At 48.9% G+C, this 27,519-nt stretch overlaps 1 protein-coding gene across 1 annotated transcript; it reads right to left on the bottom strand.

The window, feature by feature from the left end:
- Nucleotides 1–8,079: 8,079 nt before the first annotated feature.
- Nucleotides 8,080–20,254, bottom strand: LOC133347915 (cdc42 effector protein 1-like). The gene is made up of 2 exons (XM_061560655.1): nucleotides 20,004–20,254; nucleotides 8,080–10,928 (listed from the first exon to the last, which is right to left on the bottom strand). The coding sequence occupies exon 2, from the start codon at nucleotides 10,893–10,895 to the stop codon at nucleotides 9,846–9,848; it is 1,050 nt and encodes a 349-aa protein (XP_061416639.1). The 5' UTR covers nucleotides 10,896–10,928; nucleotides 20,004–20,254; the 3' UTR covers nucleotides 8,080–9,845.
- Between the last annotated feature and the right edge of the window lie 7,265 nt (nucleotides 20,255–27,519).

Genomic DNA, 27,519 nt, shown 5'->3' with positions numbered 1-27,519 from the left:
AGCGTGCCTGGCAAGGGGATGTTGAATAATCCTTGCCAGGACCTGTCCCGGCACACTGAGGAGTGAGATGCCCCTGTAGGTGTTCCAGTCTGTGCGGTCCCCCTTCTTAAAAAGGGGGACCACCAGGGCATCCTTCCAATCCTGCAGAACCCGTCCAGTGGTCCAGACTTGTAATGATATCATGTAGGGCAGTCTGTGCACAAACGCCACCCTCCCTCAGCATTTCGCTTGCGAGATCATCTCTGCCTGGTGCCTTTCCTGGTCTCAGACTCTGGATCACCTTTAGTACTTCCTCAACAGATGGCACATCAGCCAGCCACTCACAGGGGGTGACTTCTTCCAATATTTGAGACACCGCAGCCTCAGCAGGGTCATCCCCACTTTGTCCCACGATGTTTTCCATGCCGAGGGATTTCCCCTCCCCAAGGACTTCACAGAAATGCTCAGCAAATCTGCAAACCTCTTCCTGGGTGTCGGAGATTGGATCACCGTTTTTCCCCCTAATGATGGTAATAGGTGTGGCGCTGCAGGTTACTCTTTTTGATGGAGTTAAATAGTGAGTTGTGATCGCGGGCCATTGAGGCAGACTCCATCTCCTCAGCAACCCGTGACCACCACCCATCCTTACAGTGCCTCACGGCTCTCCAAACCTCCGAGCGAAGGCTGCGGTAAGTCTCCTCATTCCTGTAGAAGATGAGAGTGGGCCTGTCGCTTTTTCTCAGCCAGCTTGAACACCTCCTCTGTCAGCCAGGGTCTCTGGGGAGGTCTGGACCGTGTACCCAAAGCAGCCATTGCAGCTGCATGAGCCACAATCCTAAACCTCGCCCATTTCCCCTCGACATCTGGAGGAGCGGGGGACGATGCCAACCCCAGCCGCAAGCGATGATTAAATTCTCGCTTGCAATTTTCATCAGTTCGCTGAGACCAGGCCACCTTGGGTTTGAGACCAGGCCACCTTGGGTTTGAATGGGGTCCTGGGTGCATACCCACCACCGGAGTGGAAGAATGGCAGGCGCATCTTACAGATGACAAGTCGATGGTTAGTGGACAGATCAGCTCCACGGTAGATCCTGGTGTCAAGGACATGGGCCCGCATCCGCTGTTCTGCCACTACATAGTCCAGCAGATGTTCTTGCTTGTGTACCTCCGTCTACGATACAACACTTGGACCCGGCATGCATCCATGATGTTGTGTGGATGCGCCAATGCCGGAACAGCGTGTTGGTAATTACAAGCCCATGGGCTGCACAAAAATATAGCAGCCTCCTACCGTTGTTATTGAGCTGATCTAGCCCATGCCTTCTAAACACTCCAGACCAGGTGCCAGCATCATGACCAACTCGGGCATTGAAGTCGCCCAACAGGATGACTCTATCCCAAGAGACCACTTTAGCTAGCACCTGTGACAGGAGGTCATAGAAGCCATCGGCCTTGCCTGCATCCCTCCACGTATGTTCGTCTTCGGTGGGGGCATAAGTAACCACGACCACCACTCCTCGCCTCCGATTGATGGGAAGGCGAGTGCAAAGTAGTCTGGGGCTTACCGCTTCCCACACCTCACCGCCACGCTCCCATGCCCCCTTCATTCTTTTGTTCAGAACAAGAGCCACTCCCAGTTGTTTGGTAGCCTCCTGCCCCGAGTAGAGGACTGTCCACCCCTCATGGTGGCAGGAGCCAGAGCCGGCCCACCGGACCTCCTGAAAACCACAGAGATACAGGCGGTACCAGTCCAGCTCCCGACAGAGGAGTGGCAGCCTCTCCTCCGCAGTGAGCGTTCGAACATTCCATGTGGCCACCCTCAGTGGTTTTTTGTTGTTTCTGGAGGAGCCCCGAGGGTAAAGATTCAATCTCCTGGCTCCACCAAATGGGATTTGGCCAGGAGACGTCATAGACACCTGTCCCCCCGGGGCCTCCGGCAGACGATTATTTAATTAGATGATTTATTTGTACGTGGTTTTGTGGTAATTAATTGAAGGTGGAGTTACCCGCCCCTCGCACCCGTCCAGAGCCCCCATTTGGCCGCTGTGGTGGTTACAACCGCCATGAGGGGAATGGTCAATCTAAATTGGCCCTCCCCCCATGGCACTGCCCACCACAGCGTTGCCGTCCGGCACCACGAGGAGGTAGGGGGTTGTTTTTGCCGGACTTTTGAGGCACACACACACACGCAACACGTATACTAATGTAGTGCACAAATGAACCGTTGCTGCTTTGTTCAGTCACTGCACACTACTATGGTGACCCTGCACAAGCCGCACGCAGACGTTCACAATGTCGGTGTCGGGTTTAGCCAATGTCACTCCACCACTTAGAAGCACCGTTTGTCCAAGGCCACCGTCGTATTGGTGTTGTGCACAGGCACACATTCACATTTATAGCCTCGGGGAGGAGGGAGATTCACATTCCGCACTTTAAATGTGAATATGTGTTCCAGACGCTGGACATTCCATCAAAACTGGAAATACGAAAGTTTGACTTTCATTCTACTGCCGATTTGTATAAGTTTGTAGGGAAAAAAGTACCTGGCCTATTTGACGATGGGGTTAATTTGTATTTGCATGCACAACGGGAAACGAGTATTACTTGATGCTGCTGCTTGGGAAGTAGTGCCCAAGTACAATTAATAAAAAACACTCAACATAGCACACGTGCTATGAAGAAGGGCCATCCCAAAAACGTCGCTGATTTTTTTCCTTTAAGGCAATGTTGTTTCCGAGTGTGTTGTCTTATTTGAAGTAAAATAGGAAGGTTGAACACTTTCGTGAGTGCTGCAGTATATGGGTCTACTGCATGTGCGATTCATGACCACTTGTCATGGTCTTATTATGCTTTTGTAAAAAAAGCAAAAGCTCAGTCAAATGTTGAATGTGCCTGTACCCTTTATAATAGATTAATATCCATCTTTATCATGAAATTAATAATCCACTTCATAATTGTTCATTTACTGCAGCATTTGGTTGGACCATGAGAGCCAATGCAGTGTTGGGTGATCATCAGATGAAGCACTGGCAGGTGTAGAATCTGTTCTCCCTTGGCTATGAAGTGAACCTGAGCAATCCTGTGACATCATGGACACGTGAGGATCATCAGATTATCAGTGGAGTGCATTGATGAAATCCAGCAGTGGACCGACAGTAAAAGAGCTGCCATTGTAGTACCCTTGCTATCATTCGATTGCCAGAGTTGGAAAACAAGACGGTTTCCCAGTTCATAAATCTGTCACAACAATGATGAAGCATGTGGATGATGTCATTCTCCAAAACAACCAAAGATGTAAACAAAAAGAATGGTTCTGGAGTTATTTCCAGCACATACTTTTATTTAATTGTATCCTCAAACATGTACGTGACATACATACACAACGTGACCGATTTTCCACCGAGGGTGTGCGCTTCTGTCGAGGCGGGCACCTTATTGGTTGACGTGCGCTGCTCTGAAGCGAGTTTCACAGGACCCTCTGATGGTCGTGTTGGTGGGTGGGTGGTGTTGGGAGATTGCTCATCATAATTACGCTCGTGCCGTCTGTCCCAACACACACCGCTTTGCGGTCCACAGAAAATCAGCTTTGGCTGTTCCTGTCGGGTGCGGAGAGGAGGATGCTTGCAAGGGAAACAACAATTTTGGGATTAAAAACGATTTCTCCACAATGCACCGCTTAGCCCAACCAATCATCACCATCATCACTACGTACAGAAAACGGACTAAATGTAACCAAGGTCTAAATATTGAATGACCTCTCCAGGAGACTGTTTTTTTTTAACACAGTCCCTGAGCACCGACCCCGAGGCCCAAAAGGTCAAGCAGCCAGCAACAAACAGCACTCATATCACAGTTGTAACAGATGGGAGGTAAGGCTTGTATGCATTATTACAGCTACAGGTGTAAAAACAATTACATATCATAACATTATTACAAACTTGGCGTAAAAAATGTTTTAATTAAAGATGCAAGCATATTCTTTGAGACTTTCGGTTAAGTCACGTAGATAGGTTGAAAGAAAATAACAAACAAAAAACTATCTACGTGACTTAACCGAAAGTCTCAAAGAATATTAATTCCTGCAGTCACGAAAGCTTTAAGTCAAGAGATGCAAGCATATTTTATACTATGAACTTAAATGCATTCTGAGAACATTATAGGTCCCTGCTCATATCGAGTTATGTGGTGTTCATCTTAATTCAGTGATGGTCCTCAACCAGTGATTCCAACTCCACATTCCGACAGCAGAGGCCTCCACTGACGGCTTTCCGTAAATTGGAACTGAGTTTAATGACCTGAGGGTGGTGATGGGCCACTTTATTCCTCGACTGAAAGACCTCGCGAACGTAATTCACAAGGACAATCGATGCAGTACGCCATGTCTACACACTGTATAGTGAACATGTACATGTAGTGACAGCCAAAGTCACGTCTCTATTTTTTTAATTCATGTCAAATAAAGTAAAATAGAGGAAAGTGACATTCATTTTAAAACAAGTAACCGCAATGGTGTGTACACATGTATTGTGTAATGTTGTCCAACGCGTGTTTGTCTTCGGAAGTGATTGGTGAGCGGTTCGGAAGCTGTCAAGGCACAGCGACGTGGTTGCGTGAAGTGTAAATTATGTCGTTCTTTGTTGTCCTGGTTTGTCTCAAAAAATGTTGCGCAACCCTTGACCTAGCATAGCCGGTTTCCTAAACAGCAAGTCCCTAAGTATCAACACAACAACGTGATACTCACTTTGAGTTCACTTGTGAGTTCACGGTGGATCTCCTTCGTGGCTCCCACGTGCCTCGCCATCGTCCATCGTACAGTTGTGTGGATGCTGTCTCTAACCTGCGTATGTCCGTTTGCCATGACCGCTTCTATGCACACTTTTCAGTTGTTGTGTTGTCGTAAGCGACCACCCTCCTAAAGCACCTCACGGTATATTCGGCAGGTAGTCCAACACCGATCGGCATAACAACAAAAACTAAAATCTATCGTGGAGAAGTTCACCACCAACTGCTGTGAACCAAGCTCGGATCCGTATCATGACACGGGTCGTGTCACCCTCACCAAGGACACTCCGTGGCACGCAATGGATTGGAAGAAGCGAGTAAATGTTTGTGAACTGGAGCTCAGCGTGCCGTGGGTCCTGACTCACACCCCCCCCCCCCCCCGACTCGTGTTTAGGTGGCACTTCCTGCGGATGGGTAACACGGCAGTAACAAAGGGCAGTAACACGGCAGTAACAAAGGGCACGGCTCTCGCTGATGCGATGCGATGCTGCAATCAGTGGGGCGCATTCGACGATGTGCAAAGCCGCATACGTTTTGTGGTCGGGCGGAAAATTACCGATTCCACCTCCACATATTTCCGTGCTCTCATCACTCATAGCATGACTTCACTGCGCGGTGGATGTTCGCCGTCGCACCACATCCGACCCGGTCTCTGGAGGTATTTCACAATTTGAAATTATATAATCGCCCCAATGTGACCGCGGCGCAACGCAACAGTGGATATCCGAGCGAGTACATGGGTCCCTGTGTGAACTCGTCCACTGGCAGTCTATATGCGTACCTGAGTCGATGGATCTGCACGAGTCTGCATGAGCCTATGGGTCTCTGTGCGTGTCTATTCATGGGTCTGAGTGAACATATGACCACTGCGAGTCGATGCGAGCCTGTGGGTCTCCGTCTGAGCCTGTCCAATGCCAGCGATCTCCGAGGGCACGAGTGGAGTTCACGCAGCAGCGTGAGACCACAACCCCAGACATCGACCTGCAGCTGCGACTCCCATTCAGGCCACGCGAGAGAAGAAAGGCGTCGCGGCACCGTGCCGCACTGCGGCTATGCCATCGTCGCTACGTGTGTGTGTATATACGGCTGTGCTGAGCACCCGAATAGCCTCTTCGCCATCGGTAACACAACCGTGTGTAGGTTTGTAAAGCTTTCCAGCAAACCTTTGCAAAATCCTGATCACCTCTTAGCAACCGGTGGCCAATAACACTAAACAAACATTGCCCCGGTCGTGCCAAACCGCCTCGCTAAATCGCAGCGTTTTAATCTTTCACAGAAGTGGGTACACATTCTCCACAATGACTCATTGTTTACGCAGGTAAAGCGCACGCATAGACTATGATGTCAGGTCGGGATTTTGCACCTGTGTAGAGAAGCTGTTGTCTGCATTTCAAAGAGACACACGTTCAACTTGACACGCCTGCTTGTGGCTGTCATGGACTAGCTCGTCGCTTCTCTCCAGCGGTTCCGGATTCGATTATTTTGCTTCATCGAGATGAGACACTGATACTATGGCAAGTAGAGTTAGATTCCCGGCCTCGGCTGGAATCAGTGGCGAGCGATACCTGAACTGATCATGGGCACATCCCCGCTCAACAACTTGCACCGATCAATGTGGTGAAATATGGTCAGACAACCCCCATGACCGACATGGCTTGCGGAGGCCCTCATCCAGCAGAAGATCGACAAAGGATGATGGAACGATCCTTCCCGTCCGCTGCACACGCGCCCATCTCCGTGTGGGACGCCCCTACAGGAGCATTCCCTCCCTGGGCTTGCCGCTCCATCGGCAGTCTACCGCCGACCATCGGCCCCCCTAGCGACCACGTGTCCTGCCCAAGCCAGTTTACAGTCACAAGTCGCGATGACGTCTTTAATGTGAATGCGTTCTCTAATCCACGAGCTCATCTTGTTTGTATTTTTACACGCTTTCTATGAACTCACTCTTGTCTGTTGTTGTTGTCGTCGTATCCTCAAATCTTGTAACTCAATTTTAACCCACTTCCCAATGTGGTATCGACTGCAGACTTGGTATACTTATGTCATACTGATGACAATACTATATTCTATCATACAAATAATATGTATTTTTAAACATTGTTTTATGTTATGTTTCGGCTTGGGTATAATTGTCCACGCTCAACTGACGTTGGCTGTAAATCACCACGGCCCCTTACGTTATGGCATGCTTTGCGGCCACTTCCTGGAGTCGTGGAGTTCTGCCATTACGAGTACGGTACATTTCATTAAAGCGTGTGTTTAAAAAGTATTTTTAAATATTACTTATTATTCTTTCAGTATGAAGCAAAGCACGCGGCTCTGCATGCTGCGCTTCCCAATGCAACGCATTCTTATCAATAAGAATTGATTCTTACACAGACAAGCCCAATTGTATGCAGTGCGTTTGAGAGTTCATATCAATTACATTGATGCACGGGTGCACCTCTAATTGCTTGAAATGAAGCGCCGTGGACGCTAAAAGGGTTTTCCCCCATGTGGCAATCGTGCCACAAACGGTAATTACATTTTCCAAGTCGCCATTGGCAGCTCGCGAGCAGCTGGCACGGACTTAAATACAGCTGCACAGGGCTTTTAAGTTGGCACTTAACCTTGGTTGGCACATGAACCTGAAATTGCCACAGGGATTTAAATTTGGCACATGGCCGTATGACTGTAACATGGCCTTTAGGTTGGAATGTGGCTTTTGAAGTGAAGAGCGCAGCTTTAAAGGATGGCATTTGTAAGGATTTATGAGTGAGCACAAATCTGTAGATTTTGGCGAGTGTCCAGAAAGAGCCTTTACAATGTTGACCCCACGGTGGCTTTTACATTCAAGACGATCTGCTGCTGTCAACCAATGTGATCAAAACTAAAACTCGGCCAAACCAGGGAATACAACCATTAAAAATGAATGAAAACGAGCCACTTCAATAGTAATATCTTGAACATTCACAAGCAATCACAGCCTGTCTCTATGTGGAAAATATCCAAACCAAATCCTAGGCGATAAAAACAAATGTAGATGTGGGTTCAAGAGTCAAATGTACATTAGCGCCATCATCAACAGCTCTAAAACCCACAGGGGCAACCCACAGAGTTCAAGCGTTCACAGCAGGGACAATCGCGGTCCGTCTGACGCACCATCGGCTACACTTGAGCCGAACGGACGGAAATGAAATACAAAGCTTCTACGTGACTTTACCGAAAGAACTAAGAAGATGAATCCCTGCAGTCACGAAAGCTTTAAATCGAAATTTAAATCGAAATTTAAAGCTAGGGTGGTTCTGTAATAAATGATATGAGCCGAGAACAAGCAACTTTCAAAAATGTTATTTTATTCTAAAGTACCAACAGGAAAGCAATTAGTATTATTTAACGGATTACATAGTTATTGTGTATACACATTTGTTCTTTTTGAGCAAAATATATTTCCACCTCGTTATAAACGTTCACAGTAGACGTTATTCCCGTTAAGCATGTAGCCAAGTTCGTAACGATACCAATGGAAACTGCACGCTTGCATCTTGTGTCGCTTTTAATCCTGTTGCACGTGATAAATCTGGGCCTGCGTTTGACGTGACCGCGATCCATGCCACCACGAGGTTTAAACAGCAAGCTCTTCTCCTACAGGTCTGCAGGTCATGTCAAAGCGAAAGACATCGTCGTTCACGGCAGCAGCCCACCTCTCCAAACCTCCGGACCTCCGCCAGACGCAGATACGGTCAGATGAATGGGACAACCATCTTGAGAACCAGTGGCAGCATCCTCTTCAATTCAGGATGCAGGTAGAAAACAACGCGGCAGATCGCGTTCCAGGAGCCCACTTGGATTGCCCGCCGATGATTTTCATCCCCAGATCCAGAGGAGGACCGCTCGGCACCACCGCGGCAAGTCGCGCCCCCATGACAGCACCGTGGTGAAACCATCCACGTAGCTTACAGACTTCTAATCGTCAAACCAGAGCCAAACCAATGAAGCATTATGTTCAACCTCCAAGTTATTTTCTGCTTTAAAAAAATGTCAGCGTTCGTGTTGCGCATGGTCTTCCGGTGAAGAGTGCAGGGGCTGCTGGCGATCCTCGTTCATTCCAAACCTTGGCAAGCATCCGCCAATGACACGCACACGCACACTCCGTGTGCTCGCTTCGATGTGCACAGCGGTGAGGGTTAACCGAGTGTGCTATGGCTGAGTGTGGGCAGAACCGATGTGTGATGCAAAACGATTGTTAACTACAACGGGTCTACATTATAAAAACACAGCTTGAAAATATTACAAAGCTTTAAAGCAGCAGAATAATTTAAACTAACTAAAAGACCTGCGTGTATTTAGAGATGAAAGTTTAAAGCACATTCTACACACAACTGCCATGTATATCCCTTTGGCTAGTGTTGTAATTCTCACAAACGTGAAAATAATGTGCATACCATGTGGTGGTCATTAAGTAGGGTGTCCATTTCAGCAGAGCAGCATTCGTGAAAAGAAAAATACAAACGACGTTTTAGTGGCCTTGAGAAGGCAGTGGCAATATTCACACGCCCAACGTGACGCGACACCGTGGACTCTATCACCCATGAGAGTAACGCAGAGAGAGATAGACACACACCAGCCACCCTCTGAACAACAGCAACTCTCTCAACAGAAACAGACAATGAATAACAGAAAGAGAATTTCACGTGTTGGCAACTTTTCAACTATCATATAAATATTAAGTTGGTGCTCTTTGTGGTGAATGACATCTCCCAGTAAAATCATCTGGTGTGGTGGTGGTGCTGCTGCTGCTGAGACGGCTCCAGTTTCACCCGACGGGAGATGTGCAGAATGAAGAGAATGTGACGAGCGAGTTCGCGAGCACCCGCAGTCTCGTGCAGAAACCCGAGGGGGCTAAACACCGCCGTTTAAAAAGGGGTTCGTCTAATTATTACAGAGCAGAGAGAGTTCATTCCTTCCCGAGTTCTGTTATTGCCATCAACTAAAAAAACGTTCGGTTGCAAGTCCACCGTGGGGCCCTGCGCTTCGAGAGCAGCAGCGCCCGTTTAAGACGCGCAGTGAAGTTTGTTCTTTCTGAGTTTCGCCATCTTCCTCCGTCAAACTCTGATCTCGTCGTCGTCGTCGTCGAACGTGTAGGACTCCCCGGGCTCGTCGTCCGAGAGCTTGTCGAATGACCCCGACGAGAACTTCCTGCGCTCGTCCTCGCACGCGACGCCGCTCTCCGCCGAGCTGCCCGACGACGCATGGCTGCCGGCCGAGCGCACCGTGTGGCTCGGGGAGGCGTACGGTGCCGGCGTCGCCTTGGCCCCCGCACCCCCGAACACGTCGTCCCTCCGCGGGCTCGCCGCCTCGTACACCACACCGCTGTCGTGGTTCCAGTTGCGCGGCGCCGGCGTGCCGTGGCCGTCGCCCGTCGTCCCGGCCCGGCTTGGGCGACCACGGCCGCCGGCCCCCTCGCCGGCCTCCTCGTCCTCGTCGCGGTCACGGTGGAATTCCCACGTTTTTCTTGGCGCCGGGTCACGCCTCTCCGGCGACGAGGCAGAGGCGGTGCCGTAGCTTCCCTTCACGTCCATGATGCTGAGGATGTCGTCCAGCATGGACGGCCCCAGGTCCAGGTCGAACGCCATGCTGGGGTCGGCGCCGCTCGGCGACGAGAATGGCGCGGCGTCTCCGCCGTAGTTGTCGTAAGACTCGATGTCCGAGCCGCTGCTCCGCTCCGGCTTGGGGTGGCCGTTGGCGACGCGCCCGTCGTCCGCGGGCTTGCCGTTGGCGGCGTGCCCGCCCGCCGCGGCTAACGGGGCTCCGGCGCGGCTCCCGCGGGAGGCGAAGGACCACTCGGCGTCCGCCCGTGGCGCCGACTCGTCAAAGAGACCGGAGTCCGGCGACGAGAACTTGGCCTTGGCGCCGGCGGCGGCGGGCGCCGGCCAGGCGTCGGAGGGGGCGGCGAGGCTGGCGGCAGGCGAGGGGAGCGGCGTAGCGTCGGCCGCGCGGTCCGGGGGCGCCCCGGGCTTGCTCAGGAAGGACGTATCGCCAAACACATCCCCGCCGCGGCCGATGTGCATCGTGTGCCGGAAGTCGCCCAGCGGGCCGCTGATCATGTCGCGGTCGATGCGCGAGTTGCGCTTGGATTGCCTGAACATGGGCATGGCTGCAGTCCGTCCCCCCAGCGAAGGAAGCACCTGCAAGCATAATTGGACAAAGACCGGTGTCAATACAAGGCATAGAATTGTTTTTCGTTTGTTTTATTCAATGTTCGTCGGCGAAAATTATTGCAATTCTCCTTGATGAAAAAAAGGTCTTTTATTGGAACTAATTCACGACTGCACCTCGAATGCAATTCTGGTTGTGTGTGTTTTAATGCCATAGCTGTAACCTACACAGACAATCACGTCAGGTTATTTAACGTACGTAAAATAAACGCATTTTAGCTGGGAAAGAATCAATGATTACCGTGGCAGCCACACACAACGACATTATAATTGCTGGCGCAGCAGACAGATTTCAATTTTTGTTAAATATTGGATACCATCAGCACAAATTACATTCCCAATGGCTAAAAATAATTTATGTCAAGTCACTAAATTAGCCCAAATTTTCCCAAAATTATTATGAACACAGTTAAGTGCAAACGCGTGCAATCTGCCGTCGCCAAATCGTGTCGGCTACGATGCCAAGTTTAAATTTTTTGATGTCGGTAACTTCCTCTTAAACAGTCTCACCTACTAAAAATTAAATAATGCATGAAACACTGGAATGGTACGCTTCACAGTATGCACTTTGCATACCTTGAGGGAAGTTATTTTAATCGTAAAAGAAACACACGCAGCATCGTGTTACGTCACAATCACTGACGATGTTAATCGGTGAATAGGTCCCCTTTATAAGCGGCAGCGACACAAGGGGGTACATTTACCAGTCTGGGATTTCAGCCTTGTTTGTTTTTACAGTCAGTTCACGGTGTAACACTCTCGGCAGTTTCATCCTGCAACATCACCAGTCGGGAACTCACATTTTTAAAAGTGGGACCTTCCCCCGTAAATTATTCTTGAAACAAACAATTTGGGTTTTAAATACCACCGCACTGGAGGCGGTTAAAATGTTGGCATACTTTGCAACCACCCACAAGGGGCTTTCACTTGAAAATAAGTGCCAGGTGACTGTAACAGTGGGTGTTTAGTGTTTATGCAGAAAAATGTGTAGGATCAGATCCAAAAAACAATCCTGTTTCAGTGATAAATCAGAATTATGCAAAGGCACATGGACTTTCGAAATTGTTCACATGGTGCAGCAATTACCATTGGCTCAGTCAATGTGCACAACAAGCTTATGGTTTAACTGGGTCCTGCCTTACTGAATTAATGTAATGGTCTATATCCATTTTTATTGGAAAAATCTAATCTAATTGTGCAAAAAGGATTGTAAATACAATTTGACGAAATGCTTGAGAAGATTTTAATAAAATGCGCCTTCTTAAACACCGTTAAAATTTGCGACAAAAGGAAACCCATATGAAGCGTAAAAAAAAGAGCTTTGTAATTGTCTGTACTGTAAACACATATGTAAGAAACACAGTATCTTTTCCAGTAAAATGCAAAACGTACATATGCATGTTGAACTACTTTCACGCCGTACGTAGCCAACCGTGCTAATCGGAAATGCAAGTGCTGCACCGGCTGCCTGGCATTAGCAGCGGCTTTATGAGCCATAAGCAGCTGGGCCCCGCACGACCTTCTCGGGTGGCCGAAACGCCAACACTCGTTTTGCCATGCCGCTCATCACAGGGAACAAAAACCTGCACACGATTACCTCCGTGCAGTGGAAGTAGACGTGCCAATTAAGGATAATTGGGCCTCTTTCAAAGCTCCGTACGATTATGTCTGTAAACTCCAAAATAGCAATTGCAATCCCTTGGCCAATAGCTGTCAAACAAAAATAGAGGCCAGGTGGTTCCGGGAATCGCAGCAACTCAGCAGATACCGCTCGCTTACTTCCTGTGTTTGAATCCCGGTGCTCAAGTGTAGCGAGTTGATGCCCTAAGCCTGGCCACCAAAGAATGTGTTACACTTAGTTTTGTACTAAACTCAAACTTAGCTCGGAGAATGAAAATAAATATCACGTTGACTGCCATGTAGCAGAGTATGCTAGAAAGTACGAATAGTTCTGTGATATCTGCTTCCACGGATCATTCTCTCACGAGTGGAATGCATTGCGTTACGAGAATTTAGTGGACAATTCATTTCTCAGAACGAAGATTATGGCACAGTGGGAATAACAATTGGGAAGACAATGCTCTGCATGGACCACAGCAATAACTGCAATCCATACATGCAATTGAAGCTGCTTAGTTGGGTGAATGGATTAAGGGAAACTTTTTAAATAACTTGCATTTGAAAAAAAACACATTTTCTTTACAAGATTTCCTTCAAATGAAGCGAATAGCGCCTGCACTACCACAGCACCCCAACGTGACCTCTGCGTGCGTGCACTTGCCACCGGCGTGTTTGTCACCGCACGTCACGGGCTATTCTGAGCTCTTAATCTTCTAAAGCGTAAACTCTCGGAAGCCTTTTGAGGACTTTCAGACTTGAAGAGCAGTGTGGAGTGGTGAAGTAAACGTGGTACGGTAACCCATATAAAGCAGGGTCCGTAAAGGCACACAGGTACCATGGTGTAATGGTTAGTGCCCTGCACCTACAACCCAGAGGCTACCTCACCACCACATGTATCCACTCAGCAGTGTAAATGGGTTCAGAGTCCATCGGCAGGTCGCGTGTGGTGGGATAAGGTGTTAAATAGCGGAAGAGTAGGCCAAATACCATCTATAGTTCGCTTCAGCAGAGGCCCTTTCGCCAGAAGTGGTGCGATCAAAACTGTAGCACTGCACTTTTACCATAGAGATGTCATCCACGCTTAAAACAAAAGTCTAAATGAGACAGCAGTTCGAAGTGGGTCAACAACACGGGCACGCGCGTTGGCAGTGTGAACCATGTTCGCTGTCCCAGCAGAGCCTTGTTCCTCCTGACCCCTCGCCCGCTCTGAGCGAGTCCCCGCGTCGCCGCGCTCCAGTCCCGGCCGTCCGCCCACATCTCCACCACGCTCATCTTCAGCGCTCATCACGCGCCTTAAGGAAATAAGCTGCCGACATTTTAACTACAGTTCAACCCGCCGTTGGAAAACTACGAAGACGATACTTTTGTGGGCACTGTGTAGTCAAGTCTTTTTTGCTGCCTCGCTGTACTACTGCATCAACATGGAGTTCCCTTTCTACAGCTACGGATGGACAAATGACCGATGGAACACACAGGGCTAGTCTTATCGGCGCTAGCATTACGAGCATCCAACACAGGATCAAACGCAGCTAATGTGTGGACACACCAGAATATCTGATTAATGCGAATGGTACTACTGTAAAGAGTTGAAGTGACTTGCATTGAAACAATGAGCAGCTCGTATTTGGAGTGTACTTTGTGAACGTGCAGCATTACCCCCAAAGGCCACCAGCTCAACCCATACCAGATTCTGGAAAGCTTTTTTGTTGGCAGCAAAAAGGACTGCAAGGCAACTGCGTACCCGTTTTAACCCTTATTTGGACTCATCAGCACGGTATAGCCAGCATTGGCTCCTACTGTCATTTGTACCCGAAGGTCTTCTTGTGTTGACCAGCCCCCTCCCCACATTGGGGACAAATTTGAAAAGGCTTAAGAGCAACAACAACTAATTCAAACACTTTCTCGTAGCTCGTTCGGCAATGTGGTACAGTATTTATACAAATGGCATTTATCTGCCTTCTTTGTACTTTGGAGTGTGCATGTTCACAGCTGATTACGCCTCCGCTGGCCAACTGGGGACGAAGGCAATGTGGGAGGAAAAGTGTCAACATGCCGCAGCGAATTGGGGCGCGTCGTCTCTGAGAGCGTTAGCAAAGGCAAAGGATAAAGGTGAAGCCCTGCAATTTCCTGCATGCTTGTTCACGACATTGCTGGCAGAAGGACCTCCACTAGAGGAAGTCTATTAAGTCGATTATTCCACACCGACCAGATGTGTTGGAGGAGGTGAGCGTCGCCACAAGCGAGCAACTCGCTTGGGTGTGCCCATTTATGTTGCTGCTGGGTGGGCAGAGGGGGAGATCGAGCCAGTGACCTCTGGACTGCAAAGTCCGAGCGCGTTCCATCATCATTACCCCACAACACCCACCGGCGGCAGAATACCTTACGGTTCACGTGCACGGGAGAAACAACGTTAAAACAACTCAATATTTGCAATGCCATTTAGAAGCATCCAACCACCCGGCATGTTTGTAGAAAGAATTTTTAGCTGTTTGGCTGAAGCATGAAAAAGAACACATTCCACTCACTTTGCTTTCAAAGTTACGGCCAGAATCTGGCAGTCAGCAACTCTGGATTCAACAGCTGTAGCATAAACTGTGAGCAAAAATGAGCAATGGTAAGTGAGTAATGGCCGTAACAATGAGCAATCTGAGCGTTACTGTTAGTTGCTAAGAGGTAAAAAGTCGAAAACCATGATGACCGAAAGCATCCTAATGATGAACGACATCTTCAATGGATTTGTCGTTGAATTTCCCCAAACAAAGGGCCACTGTCCAAAATGTGAAATGACTATCATATGAAGTGACATTTTGGCCAATGAACCTTCATAATATGAACCTTCAGAATCAATATTAAACCGCATGTTCGATGCATCCCTTTTGTAAATGGATGCAATATCGGTTCGAGTAATTTCCATTGACAGTGGATGTCAAGTGTTTTCAGCCTGTAAAGTGACAAATTTGTAGACACTTAAAAATGGCACAAACCTGTCCAACAGCGGAAAAGGAAGGGGAAGACCGCATTGCTAAATCCTGCACATAGACTACAATGTGCGCTCGTGTCCTCTTGTGTATTCACTGCATTGGAAATAGTTGGGCGAGTAGCACAAAGTAGAACGCATCATCACAGACAGAGGACATGGCCTCCCCCGAGAAATAGAGCATTGTTCTTGACCTCAACAATGGTAAGGTGCCCAACGAAGTGTGGCCATCAGTGTTACACGGAATACAATGCAATGAAATCCACACGCACCATTGCGTGTACGTGTCTCCTTACACGATGAGCTCTACACAACGCATCAATCCTGTGTTTAACCCGACGAGAATCCAATTATTGGACGTCGAATATCTTTCAGGAGCATGAGCAGGAAACAAAAACACAATTGCATTGGAATAAAATCGAGTGGCATAATTAAAAAAATGTGCTTAATACAGAACGTGTAATACAGCATTGGCAATGTTGGCACTAGCTAATTTGATTTATTATTTTTTAATATTTTCTTATTTGACCATGTAAGGCCTCCTGAGCTGTATAGCTCTTTGTCAGAATCGACCTGGCCACAAATGACAGCTCAACAAAGTGGCTTATCACGTGGATATTTATAGCAGCAGCCAAAGACTCTTCGACTAATGGTAAAGTGTAGCGATTCTTTTTCCACTTATAACCAATCTTGACTTAAAGCTTTCGTGACTGCAGGAATTAATATTCTTGGGTCTTTCGGGAAAGTCATGTAGAGAGGTTCAAAGAAAATAATTTTAAAAAATAACGAAACACTACGACGTTTCGATCGCAACACAAGCGTTCGCCATCAGGAAGAACGCTTGTGTTGCGATCGAAACGTCGTAGTTTTTTGTTATTTACTTTAAACCGATCTACGCGACTTTGCCGAAAGACCCAAGAATATGAATATATAACAAATCTCTTGCAAAGGACAGATGTGTACTAGTAATGTTGTAATACCCATTAATTATCAACCAGGCGAAAGCCTCACCGAGCCTCAGGAAATGTTTCACGAAGCTCCTACCTACAATCGGATTTAGGCCAATTTCATGATTGAGTGTTTGGCTTAGCAAGAGGAAACCTGAAAAACTGAGTACCAGAGAAGACTAATATATGAGACACACTGCACCATTACATGGCCATCTCATAGCCCCAAGCCTATCACACCTGGAAAGCCCCTGATGGTCACCCATCCAAAGTACAAACCAGGCTTAAACTTGCTTAGCTTACATGATCGGATAAGATTTGGCGCCTTGAGGGTGATTTGGTGGTGGCCGTGAGGTGTGCGATGAAGTGAAACGAGAAACTACTGTAGCGAGTGTGCAAGCAGCAAGCAGACAAGACAACGTCGTGTAATAAGAAGGCCATGTGATGACTCAAAGGTGCAATCATTGTTAAATAATCAGCTCATGGAGTCAACAACAGCTCGATGGATAACACAATGCGCCACACTGTTCCAAAAGGACTGTGCCGGTTAGTGGTGCTTCTGCATGACATGGAATATACAGAGCACCACCACCGTGATCGATTCAAATGATCAATTACCCAATACACAGGAACGCCCGTCTGTCTGGCCACCACGACTGCCGCAAAGGGCACCGATTAATGGGCATGGAACGTCTGTTTGGCAGTGACATCATCATGCCTTCTGCTGGTCTCAACAATGGGACTTATCAACGAAACCACAAGCCGCGCTCCACAGAGGGCGCTGTCCGCTCAGAGTTGTTCGACCAGCTCGATGCGTCTCTGGGCACGCCCCTGGTCTCTGTGCCGCCGCGTTTCCTGTTGCTCAACCCTCATCCTCATCGTGGCTGGAGGAGTCTGGCTTTCGAACTGCGGAACAAACGCCTTGGCTAATTAACGAGCACACTGCTGGGTCACGTGACGCCTTCCTCATTAACCAGCGAGACGGATCATCGCACACCATTAATTAGAATGTTGGGGATGGGTTTTTTTTCGATGTTCAGCAAGAATCAAAAGAGCACCACTGTAATTACCAAGCTTGTTAGCGTGCTCACGCATCCGAACGTATTACAATCCGCTTCACACGTTAGATAGGGGGCTGCGGATTTAATTGGAGACGACAGTGCGTCTGCAATTGTGAGATCACAGTTGCTCGTTTTGTTTTTAGTGGTGAAAACAATGGAAGACTCGGCTCTTAGAGTCACGTCCCACACATTCTCTTTGCTTAACCACGTGATCTCCTTTGCAGGCAAATAAATCCCCGATCGAAATCTCTAGAGTAACTTACATGGCTGTCCCCACTTTGCTCAGCATGGATTTCTACATCTGACGAACAGCACATTCCGCATCGCGAACACAAAGCACCCTAAATGTTCTCCAGCGCACTCTGATAATGCCCCCAGCGACCGCGTAGCATGGCAGAACAACAACACATGGCAAGCAAGCTCCCGCCCGCCACATGGCGGCTTCTGGCCTCCAGGGCACACAGATATTTGATCCATATGGCCGACTTTGATAGTGGCAACTGACCAGTGTGGCGAACGATGATTAAACAACTGGCATCAGTGCGAAGAGGCCGTCATACAGCAGCCGAGTGACAAAATGATGTGTGGCATTAAATTATTATATTTTGTATAAGGTTGAAAACCCACAACTTGGAATCTGGCTCTCGAAGATCACCACCTCCCAACAGATGCATGTGCCACCACATAAGACAACATCACCATCCGGGTCCTTGCAGAGAATACCATGCAAATAATACGATAAGCAGACAATTCGTCTCACTTCATAAATCTCTCTCCACGTAAAAAAATATATGTTAAATGTACACATCTCATCAGTCACACGGCCGAATGGGAGTACATACATTCTTCAGCATTTGCTTCAACAAGCAAAGTTGTGCACTGGTTTCCACCCTCAAGTGTCTCATCAGCAGTGTCGGCCTGCTCTGGCTATGGTCCATGAGCCATGCAGGGAGGGCACAGTCCACGTGCACACCTGGCACAGAGGTTAGCCTCACCCTGGTACAGTGCAGCAGCAGTGTTTACTATCCAACGTCTCGTCCACTTTACAATCCACACACCCGAAACTCTCAACTGCACAGAACTGCACGATATCATTGTCATCTTCTCGTCGTGAGCTCACAATACACGGCAGCACTTACACAAATAGAAAACAGCTCTTCGCGGGACATTCCTCACTTCTCCAATGCGGTTATTTCCAAGTTAACCCACTCCAGATCTACTCGCCGTGGTGGTGAGCGCACTGCGCTACGAGAACCTGGTCCCGGCCACGGCTAACATCAGTGGCGAGTGAAACCTGAGCCAGCCCTGCCCCCCACACACACCAGCAGCACCCCTTCCCTCTACCCGCACTAACCAGAGCGGTGAAGTATGGTCAAGCGACACCCCCCCCCCCCCCCGCCTGCCATCAGAGTGCAGTGTTTGAACCTTTCCTTGGAAATCGCCCTTCCAGAGGTCGACTGTCTTCAAAAGAACGACTTCTTGTTGAGGAATGTGTGACGAGTAGCACTGTGGCCACAGACATCGCCATGCACGAACATCACGGGGCCCCCATCGCCGTTGCCTTGCCGTGTTGGGGTTGTGGGTGATGTTGTCGTGGTTGTTGTTGTTCACTCTAGAGCCACCCTAATCGAGCCCGCGATCAGCAGCAACAACTCGCCGGCGTGTGCCGTGTGGTCTGGGCACATCAACCAGCGCGGCCCTTGGTCAGTCCACTGCTGGATGAGGGACTCCCCACTCCGTTTCATGTGGGGGGGGTGGTGTTTGACCATACTTCAACCTCTGGTCAGTGTTGAATACCGAACCGCTGGTTGGTGGCGAAGGGAGACGAAGCTTGTTCAGATAGCACTTTACACGGATGTTAGCCGTGTCCCAGAATCGAGCTCGAGGGACGAAAGGTTCCTCGCGCAGTGCGCCAACCACTGCGCCACCGCTCCCCAAAAACTTTGGAATCCCGCAACCAACACGTCTCTCTCTCTCTAACAACAACTCGACACTTCGGTGTTCGACAACAACGCTGACCACGGCGACCATCGGGCCATTTGCCCGAAACGTCGATTGCTTTCGTTGTGAAAGAGCCACACGGTGTTTTAAGATCGCCCAAGTCGCGTCGCACGCAGTCAGCGCGGTCCGTGCGTGGACAGCGGCAGCGGCAGCGGCGACTCGCGCGTTAACGCGGGGCAGCTCGGGGGCAGCACGGGGGGGGGGCAGCACGGGGGGGCAGCTCGGGGGCAGCACGGGGGGGGGCAGCACGGGGGCAGCACGGGGGGGGCAGCACGGAGGGGGGCAGCACGGGGGGGGGCAGCACGGGGGGGGGCAGCACGGGGGGGGGCAGCACGGAGGGGGGCAGCACGGGGGGGGGGCAGCCCGCACCAGCCGTGCGCGTGTAACGAACACGGCGAACGAACTAAAATAAACTCTTCACACACAAAACAAACCTCACCTTGGTTTTAACGCGCTAGCGGACGGCGCGTTGCATAGGCTGCTCTCCCCCCGTCCTCCCTTCCAAAAGAGGCGCCACAAAACAACCTTCCCCACCGTCGTCGTCGTCAGGGCAGCGGGATCGCCGAGTCGAGGAGCCGCAGGGAAGTTAAAGAGTCGCGGATTAGAGGGTGCGAGGCGGGCAGGTCGGCGTGGAGGCGGTAGTCCCGAGATGCTCGCACGGTGGCGTCGGCCCGGCGAGTGCCGCACGCGGGCCGCGCCTCCCCGATACGCGGGGCCAACGCCACGCCCCCCGGGCCTCGCCGACCAATCGTCGAGCGAGGCCCACGTCCGCGCGCGCGCCCCGCAACCAATGGCATCGCGAGCCGCCGCAAAGGGGGGCGGGGCCGAGCCGGGGTGTGGGCGTGGTTTGGAGTTTTGCGCCGCCCAATCCTGGCGGCGCTGGGTGGCGGGGCCATTCCGTTTAAATGCGTCACGAGATGCCAAATGGAGTGTGGGAGCAGGACCAAATGTTTGACTTGTTGATACCCCACCTGAGATGGCAAAACGCGAGTTGCACCAACGTGTTTGAATCGAAATAATATGAGTTAATTAGTATGCTATCACATTATCCACCTTGAGTTGTAATATACAGAAACTGGTAATCCTAAATGTCTGCCCGCATAATCCTAAATATCTACCGAATTATCCTCTGGCCCATCGACTAAAATTCAGTTCACATAAAATAAGGACACTGTACATTACTAACAAAGCTCAAAGTTATTTCCTACTCATATTAGCATTTAGGCGGTGCTCAACTGCGTATAGCCCGAAGTACTGCTGGAAAGTCCACATTCTTATGTCGGGTGCAAGTATATACAGAGGACATCCACTATTGACTTTCCCAAAAAAACAGTAGTTTATCGACCCCAGAGGGATTATGGGGATAAGTCAACCTTCAACCAGTAGTTAAACTCCAAACTTTCCACATGTTAGCCGCTCTGCTGCCAAGCCACGTAGCCTGTTAACACTTAAGACTTACAACATAAATGGGTCAATACAGCAATATGTATTGCGTATTTTCCAATTCAATTGCAATTATGACTGCCAACATTTAATCGTTGATGTTATATTTCACTTACGGTGGAGGTTTTGTAATTCATGTTTGCTAGCAATGTACCAGTGAATGTCTGGTTCATTGCCATTTTTTACGACTGTCAACCCTTAAATAAAAGTTTGATTAAAAACAACATAAAACAGTATTAATACAGGGTTGTGTGGAAGGCAGTGCAGCCAAATCGCCCGTTGTATTTCGATGTCTCACATCTACGTTCCTCGCGTTCACCAACCCACACACAAACCAGCATGGTGAACTAAATAACTCGTACGACGTGGGGAAGCCTTCATCCGGCAGTGGATTGACGAAGGGGGGTGTGGACATGCGTGAGAGCCAGGACTGTGGGAGGCCTCACAGTCCACGACGCGTTTGTCTTCACGAGTCGTGTATCGTGATGAGGAGTCGGTCTGTGATCTTCCAGTGCGGATTGAGACCCAGCAGCACAATAGAGATCGCGCGGGTTTGTGTATTGCGGTGGAGGCGCTCGCGGCGTGTGTGTATTCTGAGAGCTTTAATTAGCGTCTCTAAATTGCACAACAATGCACGCGGAACAACTTACGCGAGCCAAGCCCGCAAGTGGCTCACACGGCATCAGCATTACTCATCGCTGACCGTGAAATGGAGTCATCATCCGTCTTGCACTGCTCTGCTTTTGGCAAGACGAGGCTCAATTCGGAATGGGGGGAAAACAACCCCGGGGGAGAGGAACAGACTGGGATGAATTGTTGCAGTTTCCGGACACTCCAGCCTCGGGGCTGATTCACCCACATGGAGTGTTCCAGGCTCCGTTATTATCACCGGTTACAGTGATGTGCCACATCTGCGTCATACGAGCAGCGGCAACTGTGTGTGTCATGAGGGTGCAGACACCTCAACAACAACAAAATCCTGGTATTTCTGAGTCCACATTGCTATCCCTTCAACCAGGCGACATAAGTGCTGATTAAGCTGATACTGTTGATGACGGAACCTATAAACACATCCGCACACCAACAATAAGCTCAGTACTGAGTCGCCAGCAGTTGTGTAAATGTAAGATTATTATGGAGCAGTAAAATTCATCTTATCCGTGACAAAGTGGTGCGGCTGTGAACTTCCCGTATCCTGTCTGGTAATCTGCTCAGTACCCACCAATGAGAACCACCCAGCGTTGCCCTTGGGTGCCCCACCAGGGCCTATCGCACAACGAGAGGGAGACGTACGAGGGCTGGCGAGGGAGAGAGTGGGGAGAACCGGTCGAAGTGGACGTTCGTCACGAGTGGGGTCGCACACGGCGTGGACGCGACGTAACCGCAGTGGTCGTGATTCCTGTGGGCCAACACACGTCATGGACGTCATTGCTAGGGCAGCACAGGTTGACATCGTCATACTAGAATTGAATGGTCCACACGAGAACAAAAATCGCTCATGTGTCCGGGTCTCGCTCGTAAAAAAATATATTCCCTGAAGACATTTCTCTTGGGTTAAATAAATAAACGTAATATTCAATGGACTGTACAGTATAATGAAATGAACAGTATTTCTACACTCAAGGCACCAGAAAAAAAAAACAGTGTAGAAAATGTATATAAACTTTACTGAAACTATTCCTCAAGCTATCGGCGATATATCCAAATGATTGTCATTTTTCGTTTAATTATTATTGATGTTTAATGAACGCATAACATCGTCATTTCTGCAGTAAACATAACAAAAATACAATTTACAGTCCTTCGTCAATCCACTGCTGGATGAGGGCCCTCCTTACATCATATTTCTCATGCAGGTTGTTTGGCCATACTTCACCATGCTGCTCAGTGCAAATTGGTGAAGGGGAGGGGGGGCCCAGGACCGGGCGAGATAGCACTCGCCACTGATGTGAGCCACAGCCGGAGGTCGAGCACGGGTCTCCGGGTTCGAAGCGTTGGACACAAACCACTGAGCCCACGAATGTTAATGGCCACGCAGAGTGCACGAGAATGTGGCCGAGCTGGAGAGAAAAGGACGACTACTGATGATGTAAGTTTGGGTGCCGAGAGAACCAGTGACTCATATTTCCCTCTGCCAAGACCAATGATGAATTGCCCAAGTATTCAGAAAACGCTTTCTAGAGCATTTGTAGCTTTAAACGTGCAATAATTCACATTCTAACCGATGCGTTAACTGAAGATTTAAACTCTGTTTTTATACTACCCCTTTCATGAAAACAATTATACTTTATTCCTGTTGTTTTATATAATTGTGAAGAAGACTTTTGGTATACTCTTTGGTTCTTTCGGTAAAGTCACGTAGATAGAAAAATTAAATAAAACAAAAAATAATATATCACGACGTTTCGATCGCAACACAAGCGGTCGTCCTCAGCTCTCTCGCTGGTCCTGCAGCAGTTCCACTGCTGGACCAGCGAGAGAGCTGTCAATTATCCAGCAGCTCCACTGCTGGACCAGCGAGAGAGCTGTCAATTATCCAGCAGCTCCACTGCTGGATTGTTTTTTCAGCCTGAGGACGACCGCTTGTGTTGCAATCGAAACGTCGTGATATATTATTTTTTGTTTCATTAGATTTTTTTACCTACGTGACTTTACCGAAAGAACTAAAGAGTATGGATTCCTGCAGTCACGAAAGCTTCAAATCACTTTTGGTATAACCAACTCTCAACCCGGCGAGAGACCTTAGTGGTACAGCGAGCGTCTCGTATGCGGAAAGTTTCCAGTTACAATTCTGGTTGGGGTAGGTTCACTCAGCCCATCATCCCTCCAGAGTCTATAAATTGAGTAACACTTTGTGAGGGAATCAACAACTCGATCCTGCCATAAGAATGAGGAATGTCTACCACTGGATCGGAGCTGTCAACGGGAGATGTTCATTTGAGCAGGAAATCACACTTTGACTTTTAACAGTCTAATGTCTAGTCTTGAAAAATGCTGGTTTTCCAGTTATTCGTCTGCAATAAGAGCTGCCCAACAGCCCCATCCCTCCCCACCCCTCCCTTCCTGTCCACCGCCCCCCCATCCCATCCCGGCTGCCACCATTCCCAACCCCCATACACCACACTCCCGTGCACATTAAGTATTTATCCCTGAGCCGGGCTGCCTAAATCAGCATTAACACGTTCCAGCCTTCCTCTTCTTCACGGGATATCAGTGTCTTTGTTTGTTTGACGTGGGTGTACATACATATTTTGTCAAATCCGCTGCTGGATGAAGGGCCCTACTTACCACCATGTTGCTCATGGAGGCTGTTTGACCATACTTCACCATGCTGGTCAGTGCAGGTTAGTGAAAGGGAGGGGGGTGTCCACGCCCTCCCACCCGTCCCCCACGCTTATTTTGGGGGTCGTGATGTGGGCGCCACACTTGACCACGCTGGTCACGACGGGTTGGTCAAGGAGTGGAGATGTACAGGACAACAATGGATTTCTCTGCAATGCCCTTTGATGAAAATGTAGCCCCGGAGCTGCCTCTAACGTAAACTCTCGGGTCCGTACGCAAAACAATGTGGGCGTCGTGTTAATGCACAGCACTGCATGTAATTAGGACGCATATCTAATTTGCCGATAAACATCTGCCAGTTCATCAGCATTGGTTCAAGCAAGCCTGAATGCTGATGAGACACTGAATGTTAAAACCTGCCCAGAGTTTGACTTATATAATCTCGGTTCTTTTGGTAAAGTCACAGAGATAGAAAAATAAAAATAAAGTGAATTAAAATAATATATTTTTTCTTATTTTTATTTGTATTATCTTTATTCACTTTCTTTTTATTATTACTTTTCTGTCTATCTACGCGACTTTACCGAATGAACCTAAGAATATGAATTCCTGCAGCCACGAAAGTTTTAAGTCAGTTTTACTTACGTTGAACCAATTCTGCCGAAATGATGCACTCCGAGAGAAGGCATGTGGTTGATGGGATGTGTAAACTCACTTCTATTATTTACGCATAGAGACAGATGTGTGTGGCGGGCGCGCAATGTTTGCTTACTTTGTATAAAACCAGCAAATCGTTACTCAGCCCGTTAGGCTCCACAGGACAACGCTTGCGGCTTGGAGGTGGAAAATCCCGAAGCAGATTGACCCCTTCTCGTGCGGGCGGCCCGGTGCGCCGTGACGCGCGGGCTCCCCGCGGCGGCGCACCGCCGCTGGCTCGCGAGCCGCCGAGTTCCGTCGCGATGAGCGCAAGTTCAGGCAGGAGACTCGTGGGGTGGAGCAGGGCAGGGGCGCACCGCGCGGTTGAATTTGTCGGCCCCAGTTCGATTCCTAGCCACGGCTAACATCGACGCGGTGTGGGAGCGACTTTGTTGCAACTGTGTTCCTCGTACACATCCCATCGGATCTCGGAAGCTAAGCTGGGGTTGAGCCTGGGTTTGTGCTGAGATGGGCGGCCACTGTGTATTATTGTAGGCTGCTACGGAGAGATGTTGTCCATAAACAGAATTTCATTAAAACAATAAAGCTGATTGTATTATACTGTACTATAACGTCTAGGGCCCCTTCCTTCAACCCACAATGAATAGTGTGGTTAAGTGTGGTCAAAAACAACCCCATCCAATAGTGGATTGACACAAAGGGGCTGTAAACTAAGTCAGCGCACAAGGTAAAGTATAGATAAGCAGATGCTGTTCAGCCCGGATGTGTTCAAAGGAGATCAAATTTGCCTTAGAATACAAGCTGGTATAGAACGTCCAAATACAACCGCATCTCAAGATGCTCTTCACAAACAGCGCGATGTGTTCATCACGGGGTAGGGAACGCGAGCGGTACTTTATTTCTAGAAGCACGGTCAACGATGGGCAAAGAACAGAGGGAGGCTCTTGATGCTGGAAATGAACATTGCGTTTGTTCGGTGGAAAGGACTTCCAGATTACAGGGGCAGCAGAGGAGAAAGAGCGTGGCTCCCCCGCAGAGCGAAGGGTTCATAATCCACGTGTGCGCTCCACATGTGCTGGAAAATATCACGCCGCAGTAGAGAGCGGTACTGTACGACCGCCCAGATGTAACACTGGGTAACTCTGCATTGCTTCACATTGGCACCCAGGTCAGAGTTTAAAAAAAAAATGTTCGAGTGCTTTCTCAAGCTTTCACACATAGTCGAAGGAATGTCACGTGTTAAGATGGGGTTTTAATTTAATTACATATCCTTCAATAACTTTAGCATCCCGCGTACAATTAACTTCATATACGCATTTATATACGTGTTTGTAATATTTACGTTCATACATCATGTTGACAAACTATCATTTAGAAACAAAATTATAATGCCCTGGCAACAACGTTTGAATCGTGACATCAGTGGAGTGATTGCAAAGCTGGAAATGTGATCTGGCTGGATGTTTACGTGGCTGTTCACATATAGGGGGCTACTGATGGGCGCCACTGTCAGCTTCCTACAGAGAAGCACTGTGCCTCTGCTCAACAGAAAAGTACACACATTTACCAATAACTCCGTGGCCCTAACAGGAAAAAATAATGAGATGTGCAGGGCAATGAGGTGCGTCATTGCCCTAAACATCGCCGTTTTGCGGGATATATTTTGTTTCTTTTCGGGCCACAGTGCTGTTGACGAATGTGTGTGTGTGAATATGTGTGTGAATGTGTGTGTAAATGTGTGTGTGTGAATGTGTGTGTTTTTGTTATTTGTGTGCCAACGCAACATTCTCTGCTCGCCAGTGGGTCGTGTCAGACATGTGATGAGTCGGCGCAATCCCAGAAGCAGCGGGGCCGCACAGACAGCAGCCCCAGCAGCAGCAGCCCCAGCAGCAGCAGCAGGCGCACGCAGCCCCAGCAGCACTGTACCGGTCCGCAGCACGTGGGCGCAGCGGCACTGGCCGTGAACGATCCGCTGCACCCCATCCTCCGTGCCCATTGCACCCGGAGGGGGTGGCAGAGAAGATCGTTGAGTTGTCGACCCCGGGGGTGGTGGCGAATTAACGTACAATAGGAGACGATGTGGACCTCTCCACAAAATGTGGCTGTCGCCTGATGAAGCTCGTTGTAATTACAGGCGAAACGTCGTACTCAGATTGTAAATGTTGTGTCTTAGCTCTCCAACACACCGGTGTGCTGTACTAGTGACTAATTGGTCATGTTCTGTTTACGTGACAACTCTTACTAGTTGGCTGTGTCGAGTGATGGCGGGTTTTAACGACGCATATTTACGCGATCTAACCCAAACAACCTCTATTCTGGAGGGGACGATGTGATTGGCAATGTTGAATCGTGCCGATCGTCATCGATTCTTAGTTTATCGGTGGATACACATCTGTTTGTGCTGATATCAATTAGTTTTTTTTAATGTAATTGGGTTTTATTCTCTTGCGTGCCGTACATGTGTTGTTGTCTTGGCCCGCTTCGCTCGCCCACTCCACTCATCCACGATCATGCCAAAAGCAGGGTGGCGCCTGATTATTATTGTCACTGTTTATTGTAAATCGTTTCAAAGT

This window comes from Lethenteron reissneri, chromosome 26 (assembly GCF_015708825.2).
Source record: "Lethenteron reissneri isolate LAM-NWPU_2019-01 chromosome 26, ASM1570882v1, whole genome shotgun sequence".
NCBI lineage: Eukaryota > Metazoa > Chordata > Hyperoartia > Petromyzontiformes > Petromyzontidae > Lethenteron > Lethenteron reissneri.
The sequence above is the reverse complement of the archived record's forward strand: the minus strand, read 5'-3'. Positions and strand labels throughout refer to the sequence as shown.